The sequence below is a fragment of the Bufo gargarizans genome, chromosome 5 (assembly GCF_014858855.1).
Source record: "Bufo gargarizans isolate SCDJY-AF-19 chromosome 5, ASM1485885v1, whole genome shotgun sequence".
NCBI classification, from domain to species: domain Eukaryota; kingdom Metazoa; phylum Chordata; class Amphibia; order Anura; family Bufonidae; genus Bufo; species Bufo gargarizans.
Window position 1 is genome coordinate 414614577 of NC_058084.1, and position 12776 is coordinate 414627352.

At 44.1% G+C, this 12776-nt stretch overlaps 1 protein-coding gene across 1 annotated transcript in view; it reads left to right on the forward strand.

Moving 5' to 3' along the window:
• The window catches only part of LOC122939484 (dipeptidyl aminopeptidase-like protein 6), a 397047-nt gene that overhangs the window by 296743 nt on the left and 87528 nt on the right, over nucleotides 1–12776 (forward strand). The window contains exons 9-10 of the mRNA XM_044295552.1: nucleotides 5666–5789; nucleotides 11561–11599. Of these exons, the coding sequence (XP_044151487.1) occupies nucleotides 5666–5789; nucleotides 11561–11599 (163 nt within the window). The remainder of the gene's footprint in view (nucleotides 1–5665; nucleotides 5790–11560; nucleotides 11600–12776) is intronic.

Genomic DNA, 12776 nt, shown 5'->3' on the forward strand with positions numbered 1-12776 from the left:
GGGCCTAAATATATGCCAATGGACTGTTGCAGTGGTGGCTGACGTGAAGCCTCATTCTCTGCTATGACATGCAGACTGATTCTCTGCTGACATGAAGCCAGATTCTCTGTTACGGGACCTCTCTCCTCTGCCTGTGTGTGTGCTGGGCCTAAATATATGCCAATGGACTGTTGCAGTGGTGGCTGACGTGAAGCCTCATTCTCTGCTATGACATGCAGACTAATTCTCTGCTGACATGAAGACAGATTCTCTGTTACGGGACCTCCCTCCTCTGCCTGGGTGCTGGGCCTAAATATATGCCAATGGACTGTTGCAGTGGTGGCTGACGTGAAGCCTCATTCTCTGCTATGACATGCAGACTAATTCTCTGCTGACATGAAGACAGATTCTCTGTTACGGGACCTCCCTCCTCTGCCTGGGTGCTGGGCCTAAATATATGCCAATGGACTGTTGCAGTGGTGGCTGACGTGAAGCCTCATTCTCTGCTATGACATGCAGACTAATTCTCTGCTGACATGAAGACAGATTCTCTGTTACGGGACCTCCCTCCTCTGCCTGGGTGCTGGGCCTAAATATATGCCAATGGACTGTTGCAGTGGTGGGTGACATGAAGCCTCATTCTCTGCTATGACATGCAGACTGATTCTCTGCTGACATGAAGCCAGATTGTCTGTTACGGGACCTCCCTCCTCTGCCTGGGTGCTGGGCCTAAATATATGCCAATGGACTGTTGCAGTGGTGGCTGACGTGAAGCCTCATTCTCTGCTATGACATGCAGACTAATTCTCTGCTGACATGAAGACAGATTCTCTGTTACGGGACCTCCCTCCTCTGCCTGGGTGCTGGGCCTAAATATATGCCAATGGACTGTTGCAGTGGTGGCTGACGTGAAGCCTCATTCTCTGCTATGACATGCAGACTAATTCTCTGCTGACATGAAGACAGATTCTCTGTTACGGGACCTCCCTCCTCTGCCTGGGTGCTGGGCCTAAATATATGCCAATGGACTGTTGCAGTGGTGGGTGACGTGAAGCCTCATTCTCTGCTATGACATGCAGACTGATTCTCTGCTGACATGAAGCCAGATTGTCTGTTACGGGACCTCCCTCCTCTGCCTGGGTGCTGGGCCTAAATATATGCCAATGGACTGTTGCAGTGGTGGCTGACGTGAAGCCTCATTCTCTGCTATGACATGCAGACTAATTCTCTGCTGACATGAAGACAGATTCTCTGTTACGGGACCTCCCTCCTCTGCCTGGGTGCTGGGCCTAAATATATGCCAATGGACTGTTGCAGTGGTGGCTGACGTGAAGCCTCATTCTCTGCTATGACATGCAGACTAATTCTCTGCTGACATGAAGACAGATTCTCTGTTACGGGACCTCCCTCCTCTGCCTGGGTGCTGGGCCTAAATATATGCCAATGGACTGTTGCAGTGGTGGCTGACGTGAAGCCTCATTCTCTGCTATGACATGCAGACTAATTCTCTGCTGACATGAAGACAGATTCTCTGTTACGGGACCTCCCTCCTCTGCCTGGGTGCTGGGCCTAAATATATGCCAATGGACTGTTGCAGTGGTGGCTGACGTGAAGCCTCATTCTCTGCTATGACATGCAGACTAATTCTCTGCTGACATGAAGACAGATTCTCTGTTACGGGACCTCCCTCCTCTGCCTGGGTGCTGGGCCTAAATATATGCCAATGGACTGTTGCAGTGGTGGGTGACATGAAGCCTCATTCTCTGCTATGACATGCAGACTGATTCTCTGCTGACATGAAGCCAGATTGTCTGTTACGGGACCTCTCTCCTCTGCCTGTGTGCTAGGCCTAAATATATGCCAATGGACTGTTGCAGTGGTGGCTGACGTGAAGCCTCATTCTCTGCTATGACATGCAGACTGATTCTCTGCTGACATGAAGCCAGATCGTCTGTTACGGGACCTCTCTGCTCTGCCTGTGTGCTAGGCCTAAATATATGCCAATGGACTGTTGCAGTGGTGGGTGACGTGAAGCCTCATTCTCTGCTATGACATGCAGACTGATTCTCTGCTGTCATGAAGCCAGATTGTCTGTTACGGGACCTCTCTGCTCTGCCTGTGTGCTAGGCCTAAATATATGCCAATGGACTGTTGCAGTGGTGGGTGACGTGAAGCCTCATTCTCTGCTATGACATGCAGACTGATTCTCTGCTGACATGAAGCCAGATTGTCTGTTACGGGACCTCTCTCCTCTGCCTGTGTGCTAGGCCTAAATATATGCCAATGGACTGTTGCAGTGGTGGCTGACGTGAAGCCTCATTCTCTGCTATGACATGCAGACTAATTCTCTGCTGACATGAAGCCAGATTGTCTGTTACGGGACCTCTCTCCTCTGCCTGGGTGCTGGGCCTAAATTTATGACAATGGACTGTTGCAGTGGTGGCTGACGTGAAGCCTGATTCTCTGCTATGACATGCAGACTGATTCTCTGCTGACATGAAGCCAGATCCTCTGTTACGGGACCTCTCTCCTCTGCCTGTGTGTGTGCTGGGCCTAAATATATGCCAATGGACTGTTGCAGTGGTGGCTGACGTGAAGCCTCATTCTCTGCTATGACATGCAGACTGATTCTCTGCTGACATGAAGCCAGATTCTCTGTTACGGGACCTCTCTCCTCTGCCTGTGTGTGTGCTGGGCCTAAATATATGCCAATGGACTGTTGCAGTGGTGGCTGACGTGAAGCCTCATTCTCTGCTATGACATGCAGACTAATTCTCTGCTGACATGAAGACAGATTCTCTGTTACGGGACCTCCCTCCTCTGCCTGGGTGCTGGGCCTAAATATATGCCAATGGACTGTTGCAGTGGTGGCTGACGTGAAGCCTCATTCTCTGCTATGACATGCAGACTAATTCTCTGCTGACATGAAGACAGATTCTCTGTTACGGGACCTCTCTCCTCTGCCTGGGTGCCGGGGCCTAAATATCTGAGAATGGACTGTTCCAGTGGTGGGTGACGGGAAGCCAGATTCTCTGCTATGGAACCTCTCTCCAATTGATTTTGGTTAATTTTTATTTATTTAATTTTTATTTTAATTCATTTCCCTATCCACATTTGTTTGCAGGGGATTTACCTACATGTTGCTGCCTTTTGCAGCCCTCTAGCTCTTTCCTGGGCTGTTTTACAGCCTTTTTAGTGCCGAAAAGTTCGGGTCCCCATTGACTTCAATGGGGTTCGGGTTCGGGACGAAGTTCGGATCGGGTTCGGATCCCGAACCCGAACATTTCCGGGATGTTCGGCCGAACTTCTCGAACCCGAACATCCAGGTGTTCGCTCAACTCTATCCGTGACCAGTATCATGAAGTCTGTTAGGAGGCAAGACTATGACATCACTGAAACAGGAAGTGATGTTATTTGATTGCCAGCTGCAGGCAGGATGACATCACCATACAGTAAAATGACAGAAGTCATGTTACTTGGCGTGTTGAATCTCTTACATTTGACAAATATTGTTTTGCCAGTCAAAGTAGTTCCATATGGAATTGCAAAGAGTGACCCATATTGCAGTACAGGCTTCCATACCTACCTAAATTAGGGACAAATAGACCCCACTCTGAGAACACCCCACAACTACAGGGGAACACCCATATATGGACAGGGCTTATATAGGCCTCCCCATTTTTGGACGGGACACTTGAATTTGCCAGGATTGTCTCTGAAAATTTGGGACAGTGACTGCAAATTCAGGACTGTTGGCAACTAAGGGCTATCAGTGTAGGAACCAATAGAAGGCACCTGTAATATTTGTTAATCCACATTTACCATATAGAAATACAGGTCCTTCTAAAAAAATTAGCATATTGTGATAAAGTTCATTATTTTCTGTAATGTACTGATAAACATTAGACTTTCATATATTTTTGATTCATTACACACAACTGAAGTAGTTCAAGCCTTTTATTGTTTTAATATTGATGATTTTGGCATACAGCTCATGAAAACCCAAATTTCCTATCTAAAAAAATTAGCATATTTCATCCGAACAATAAAAGAAAAGTGTTTTTAATACAAAAAAAGTCAACCTTCAAATAATTATGTTCAGTTATGCACTCAATACTTGGTCGGGAATCCTTTTGCAGAAATGACTGCTTTAATGCGGCGTGGCATGGAGGCAATCAGCCTGTGGCACTGCTGAGGTGTTATGGAGGCCCAGGATGCTTCGATAGCGGCCTTAAGCTCATCCAGAGTGTTGGGTCTTGCGTCTCTCAACTTTCTCTTCCCAATATCCCACAGATTCTCTATGGGGTTCAGGTCAGGAGAGTTGGCAGGCCAATTGAGCACAGTAATACCATGGTCAGTAAACCATTTACCAGTGGTTTTGGCACTGTGAGCAGGTGCCAGGTCGTGCTGAAAAATGAAATCTTCATCTCCATAAAGCTTTTCAGCAAATGGAAGCATGAAGTGCTCCAAAATCTCCTGATAGCTAGCTGCATTGACCCTGCCCTTGATAAAACACAGTGGACCAACACCAGCAGCTGACATGGCACCCCAGACCATCACTGACTGTGGGTACTTGACACTGGACTTCAGGCATTTTGGCATTTCCCTCTCCCCAGTCTTCCTCCAGACTCTGGCACCTTTATTTCCGAATGACATGCAAAATTTGCTTTCATCCGAAAAAAGTACTTTGGACCACTGAGCAACAGTCCAGTGCTGCTTCTCTGTAGCCCAGGTCAGGCGCTTCTGCCGCTGTTTCTGGTTCAAAAGTGGCTTGACCTGGGGAATGCGGCACCTGTAGCCCATTTCCTGTACACGCCTGTACACGGTGGCTCTGGATGTTTCTACTCCATACTCAGTCCACTGCTTCCGCAGGTCCCCCAAGGTCTGGAATCGGTCCTTCTCCACAATCTTCCTCAGGGTCCGGTCACCTCTTCTCGTTGTGCAGCGTTTTCTGCCACACTTTTTCCTTCCCACAGACTTCCCACTGAGGTGCCTTGATACAGCACTCTGGGAACAGCCTATTCGTACAGAAATTTCTTTCTGTGTCTTACCCTCTTGCTTGAGGGTGTCAATGATGGCCTTCTGGACAGCAGTCAGGTCATCAGTCTTACCCATGATTGCGGTTTTGAGTAATGAACCAGGCTGGGAGTTTTTAAAAGCCTCAGGAATCTTTTGCAGGTGTTTAGAGTTAATTAGTTGATTCAGATGATTAGGTTAATATCTCGTTTAGAGAACCATTTCATGATATGCTAATTTTTTTAGATAGGAAATTTGGGTTTTCATGAGCTGTATGCCAAAATCATCAATATTAAAACAATAAAAGGCTTGAACTACTTCAGTTGGTGTGTAATGAATCTAAAATATATGAAAGTCTAATGTTTATCAGTACATTACAGAAAATAATGAACTTTATCACAATATGCTATTTTTTTTAGAAGGACCTGTATATGAGGAAACAGCTTTTAGATCTGCCCAATAAAGTTGCTCTTTGACTCTTTGCTAAATTGGAATGGTCACTTCAGAGTTCTTTTGGTCTGTGGCTCGGCTCAGGCCACTTTTGTTCTATCAGTAAGGCATTTTCATGACCACATTCGAGCAAGGTATATGCAATAGATGAGTGATTTACTAATATTCTGAGGCTTTGCATTGGCAGTTAACAACTTGTTTTACTCTCTTCTTGTTGCAGAGAATACTATATAACTATGGTGAAGTGGGCAACCAATACCAAGGTGGCAGTCAACTGGTTAAACAGGGCACAGAATATCTCCATTCTGACACTGTGTGATGCCATTACCGGAGTTTGCACAAAGGTGAATGAATCTTTTTTCTACTGGGATCTAGTTTTCTAACAAAAAAAAAAAATGAATAGAACAGACTGGATTGTGACACCTGAATGATGGATGGAGCGCTGAGGCGAATGTTGACTACATTGTGGAATGTAGTCACTTTCCGAAATGACTGTGTTATTTGGAGTAATGAATGTTCTTCAAATTACAAATTAGGGGCAAGGGGCACTATTGATTTTTGCTTGAGTTCTGTCAATACAACCTACTGCTATACAGCAACAGCTGAGAAATACAAGATGAGAAAAAGTGGAGGCAATAAGCATAAGCCTGAAGAATATTAAAGAGGGTTCCCTCCTGAATAGGGATGACATCAGGATCCACATGCAAATATAGTATTTACAACAACCTGCTTTAAGACCGGGCCTATTTCCATTTTTGATTTTTCCTCCCCACGTTCCATTAGCCATAACTTTTTATTTTTCCGTTCACATAGCTTTTTGAGGGCTTATTTTTTGCGGGACAAGATGCATTTTTTAATACCACAATTTAATTTACCATGTCTTGTATTAGAAAACGGGGGAAAAAAAATGTTTGTGTAGCAAAATTGGAAAGAAAAAAATGAATTTTTGGGGGGTTTTGATATCACAGCGTTCACAATGTACTAAAAATGATCTGATTTACTTATTCTGTGGCTCAATACGAATGAGGCGATGCTAAACTTTAATACAAATTTGTAAAAATAAAAATTTTCTTCGCATCGCGAATACAGAGATGTATCAGGGCTTGTTTTTTGCGGAACGAACTGTAATTTTATTAGCACCATTTTTGTAGTATGTAAGACTTTTTGATCACTTTTTTGGGGGGACAAGATGACAAAAAAATTGCAAATTGCGTGTTTTACATTTTTTTAAGTGTGCTTAATAATCACAATTGCCCGATGAACAAGCGCTTGCTCGTTCATCAGGCAATCAACGGCAGTATTACACTGCCAGATGAACACTCATTAACGATCATTTGTCGAAAAATCGTCAGGTGTGATACAGCCTTTACGCTGGGTTCAGACCTGAGCGTTCGTGATGGAGCGCTCTGTATGCGCGATTGTACCAGCGTTTGCAATCGCGCATACAGAGACAAGCGAACGCCCATTGTCGCGCGTTCCTGAAAGTCTATGTACGGGAACGCGCGACAAGACGCCCCAAAGAAGCTCATGTACTTCTTGGGGCGTCGGGCGTTTTACAGCGCGATCGTACGCGCTGTAAATGCCCAGGTGAGAACCATGCCGATAGGGAAGCATTGGTTTCTCCTTGTTGAGCGTTTTACAGCGCGTAGGAATGGTGTGAACCCAGTTGCCTTACAACTGAACTGAATAGACTGTAGGTTTTTAGACAGTGTGTCTCTAGAAACCAGTAAGATATGACTGTTCAGCTCGTACTAGCACTGTACTGACAGCAGAGAAAGGGAAAGTCAGCCGTCAAGGCATACATTCCATGATAATCCGATAGCATCTAAAAATATTTAGGTGGGGAACCGATTAAGCAAACGATTCGGTGAAATAACACTCAACAATCAATCAGTAAATCATAGCCTCTAGTAATGAGTAAATCGGTTAAATGCGATCCCTACTAGTTACCTATATGACTGCGGACTCAGCAAATCATTGTTCCAGGCACAAAGCCTCATTACAGCTGCCTAAATAATCCGGAAAAGTTTTAGGAATGTGACAGGACCATCTGTGATAAATGAAGGCTCTGTAGATCTAGCCTTCTCTGTTATTTCTGGCATTATTCTATATAGCTGACATCTGACACATCTGCTGATTACTTTGGTCTGTCTGGTCTAGTTATTAAAGGGATTCTGTCACCAGGATTGTCGGTAGGGGCGTTCATATGTGCAGTTCGGTCTCTTTCAGCATGTTTTAAATATACTTGTGTTACTACTATCAATGATTTAGTTTATATTAAAAAAAATATAGATTTTATTAATATGCTAATGACCAAGGGGCTGTCCCTATCACCATTGGAGCCCAGCCGTGCCCCTTCCCCTGGAGCCCAGCACCACATCCACATCCAATAATGCCCTCTTTCCAGCCCCAACGTTACTGCCCAGGAGCGCTGAAATCCCGCACCTGCGCACGGACACCAGCACAGGGAAAGAAGACCGTGTGGGATTACAACGCTTATTATTACAGGTCAGTTTAGAATAATATATAACTACAGTAAAGTGATCTGTACAGATCAATAAGTAGCGCCTTTTATTAGACTTAGTGGCTAGTGCAAAAACTGCAGGATTTTTAGTTTTTTATTTCAATATAGATATTTAAATGGAAAATTAAAAATAACACCACCAAAAATTCTTTAAAAATACGGTAAGTTAAACATAGCAAGGTAATTTAAACAATAAGTCATTTTCTGATGACACATTCCCTTTAGGTCCCGCTAGGGGACTTTATCATGTGATCCTTTGATGGATTCTCCCATAGACTGTAATTAATTACCATTGCAGTCTATGGGAGATTCATTATGGGAGATCAGAACCATTTTCATCTGTGTCCACAGGCTGACAGTAATGATCATGTCTTGCTCAAAGACCTGCAGGGCTCTCATACAGTTAAAGAAGATCCATCACCTCTCCTGACATGTCAGTTTTAGCACCTACTTGTATTGTCCATGTAATAACAATTCTGGAACGTCTGTTTTTATGACTCTATGTTGTGTCATTCTATTCTTACTATTAGAAGTTTATAAATGAAGTAATTACCAGAAGTCTCCAATAAAGCACCAACTCCAGAAGAATACAAGTATTTACTAAGGGCCCACAAATGTAAGGGATGTATGCCCATGCTGCGGACCGCAAATAGCTCGGGCCGTGGTACTGATACGGACCCATTGACTTGAATGGGTCCATGATCTGCAAAATATGGCAAAAGATAGGACACTCCTTGTAGTGCTTCAGTGGGCTTCCAATCCGTGCCTGCGTTCTGCAAAAGGTTTGACCCGCCATTTGCAGTCCGCAAAACGGGCACAGAGCCCTTACGTTCGCCTGAATGAGCCCTAAAAGCGACATGTCAGGAGAGGTGACAGGTCCTCTTTAAATCTGTGATGACAGGACAATTAATTTAACAGATACAGTCCAGTGTTAGAAAATATTTGTTCTAGTTTTATGCTGGGAAATATATTTATTTGTGATTTTTAACTAAAGAAAAAAAATCTGAAACTCCCATATACGTGTAATATTCTTTTGAGATTACTACTAATATTACTTTTCTACTATAATTAATATTTTCCCCGTTTTCAGATATGCCTTTTTTAATAGGTAATTCTTGGTCTTTCTGGCATTTCACTTAAGGCTTGAGTAATTAGCATTGGAAATTTGCCGTGACCACTCACTTTCATATTCATTGATTTCAGCTTCTTTTTGGAAATCATTAGCCATTTCCATCCTGACAATAATGATTTTCGCGGCATTATCTTACATTTTCTCTTCAGAAAGAATGGTTTGTAGTTGCATTTATTCTCAGCATTGTAATAGATGATCAATGAGAAAAATGCCTGTGCCTCGCTGATAAAGCTTTCTCACATGTTATCTTGGGAAATTATTCATTTTGGGTTCCTTATTTTTTTTCCTGAATTTTAAAGCGGTTTTCCATTATTATTTTTTTCTGACGACCTATCCTCAGAATATGTAGGTCATCAGTATCTGATCGGTGGGTATCCAACCCCAGCACCCCTGCTGATCAGCTGTTTGAGAAGGCTGCGGCACTCCGATGAGCCCTGCAGCTTCCTCACAGCTCACCAAGACAGCGCCGTTCATTGTATAGTGGCGACGCTTGGTATTGTAGCTCAGCCCCATTTACTTCAATGGGACTGAGCTGCGCCTAGGCCAGGTGACAGATGAACGTGACGTCACTGACCTAGGGTGAGCACAGTGGTCTCCTCAAACAGCTGATTGGTGGGGGTCCCAGGTGTCGGACTCCCACCGGTCAGATCCTGAGGATCTATACTGGGGATAGATTATCAACATAGAACAGTCGGAAAACCCCTTTAAAGTGAAGCTCCACCACTGTGGCCACTTTAAAGAATATGGGGGTCATTTATTATACTGAAATACTCGTATTTCAGGCGCAGATTAGTTAGTTAGTTGTGCCACTATCTGTGACTTTGACCCGCTCACATCAGGCCTAAAATTTTGGGGGTATGGTGTGGGCGGGGACGGGCACGCACCCGCAGGCCCGTCTCATTTACCATTTTCTACGCCTGTTTCAAGTGTAGAAAAAGGTCTAAATGTAAGACACTAAGGCCCCTTTCAAACGAGCGAGTATTCCGCGCGGGTGCGATGCGTGAGTTGAACGCATTGCACCCGCACTGAATCCAGACCCATTCATTTCTATGGGGCTGTTCACATGAGCGGTGTTTTTCACGCATCACTTATGCGTTGCGTGAAAATCGCAGCATGCTCCTCTTTGTGCGTTGCTGTGCGATAATCCACGCAACGCAGGCCCCATAGAAGTGAATGGGGTTGCGTAAAAATCGCAAGCATCCGCAAGCAAGTTTTCACGCATGGGTTCTAGGTGACAGTCTATTCACTGTATTATTTTCCCTTATAACATGGTTATAAGGGAAAATAATAGCATTCTGACTACAGAATGCATAGTACAATAGTGCTGGAGGGGTTGAAAAAATAAAAAAGTTAACTCACCTTATCCTCTTGTTCGCGTAGTTCGTTCCCGGTCTGTTCTTTGCTAGCTGTGGGCTTGGGCTAAAGGACCTTTGATGACGTCAGATCACATGCTCCATCACCATGGTGATGCACCATGTATGTGATTGGAGCATGTGATCTGACGTCACCACAGGTCATTCAGCCCAAGCCCACAGCTAGCAAAGAACAGACCGGGAACGAACTACGCGAACAAGAGGATATGGTGAGTTAACTTTTTTATTTTTTTAACCCTTCCAGCACTATTATACTATGTATTCTGTAGTCAGAATGCTATTATTTTCCCTTATAACCATGTTATAAGGGAAAATAATACAATCTTCAGAACATCAATCCCAAGCCCGAACTTCTGTGAAGAAGTTCGGGTTTGGGTACCAAACATGCGCGATTTTTCTCACGCGAGTGCAAAACGCATGACAATGTTTTGCACTCGCACGGGAAAATTGCGCATTTTCCCACAACGCACCCGCCTCTTATCCGGGCAAAAAACATGACGCCCGTGTGAAAGAGGCCTAAGGAAGCTGTCTTACATTTAGAACTGGCGCTGGATGTGCCGAAGTTATGGAGAGGTCGGCGCCTCTACATAACTGCAGCGCATCCTCCGCCAGTACAGGGGCTTTATTAAGACCAGAGTCTAAAATGGCAGTCTTAATAAATGTGCTACTATGTTAAGGAATTGTATCAATAGCGATTTTCTGACTTCATGTCATTAATGGAAAGATCCCCACTGCACGGATATAATTCCCTGCGTTTGTCCTGGGGACTTGTGTCTTATGGTAGCGTTTGTCTGCGTTTTTTGTCGAAAAACTGATATTTTAGATAGCACCAAATAATATTATATATTTGCTTATCTGTACTTGTCATTTGCATTGTAAGACGACCGTACAACAACCGCTAATCAGCTTCATATTTTAAGGGGCAATACAACTGTATCGACAAAGATCCTAATCACCCTTTCGTTTGCACAGTCAGATGGCTGTGGGCGGTGGAGGTGAACTCTAGACTTTAGTATCAAATCTATGAAATATATTCACCAGGTGTGTCTGTGACTAAACAATTCCGTATCTTTCATTTTTCCACAGAAACACGAGGATGAAAGTGATGCCTGGTTACACAGACAGGTAAGCAATATGTTCAAATCAATTGATTTTCAATCAATATTTTCAAATCAGGACAATAATGCAAATTTATAACATTTCCTTATGTTTTCTACCCAAATAATGTCACACTTACATCTTCTTGATAAGTAATGTGACTTAATGTGCCTGTAGTTCTGAACAGTGTTATTTATTTATACTAAATATGTCCTTAAAGGGGACCTGTGTGAATGTTTTTCACTGAGTGTGTGTGCGTGTATGTGTGTATGTGCATACTGGATATGTCTGCATGTGAATATATGTATATATGTCTATATTAACAATATGTATATGTTTGTGTGATTTATTGTGATTTTTTTTTGTGCATACATACAAGTTTGTATTTGTCCATGGTTATGACCCTGATCCCCCCCCCCCTCCTTCCCTTCCACAGTTCTGCATACACCCGGTTCTAAGCCTGACTACTGTATTCTTTCTTATGGATTATAAACACAACATGCATTTATTTGTGCTGTCATTATAATATGTTGCCTGAAAATAAGATGTTATATTCCGACAATATGTTTTAATGACGGACTAAGTATTTAAAGGGACACTGACAGGCCCAATTAGCATATTTAGGTATATATATGTCAGTACAGGTCTTCTAAAGTCTATTAAAATCATCTAAGTAGCCCCCCTGTCCACCTTATAAATACCGAAATATAAAGTTTTATAAACTGCTTGTCCGGTCACCAATCTGCCCAAGGGGCGGCGTTTCATGTCAAAATGCGCCCAGCCAGCCGCTCCTAACTGCCGTTCTGAAGCCCCACCCAGCTCATCAATATTCACTTCGCTGGGCGGCGGCTACAACTCTCCCGACTCAAGATCCTGCGCATGGCCCATTCAATCCTCTGGGCACGTCCTCCGTCCAATCTTCAGCGCATGCGCCCGGCCGGGGTCACATCGCGCCTGCGTACAGAGCGCTGCAGCCTCTGCTTTATGCGCATGCGCCGGGCACTTGAGTCGGGAGAGTTGTGGCCGCCGCCCAGCTAAGTGAATATTGATGAGCTGGGCGGGGCTTCAGAACAGCAGTTGGGAGCGGCTGGCTGGGCGCATTTTGACATGAAACGCCGCCCCTTGGGCAGATTGGTGACCGGACAAGCAGTTTATAAAACTTTATATTTCGGTATTTATAAGGTGGACAGGGGGGCTACTTAGA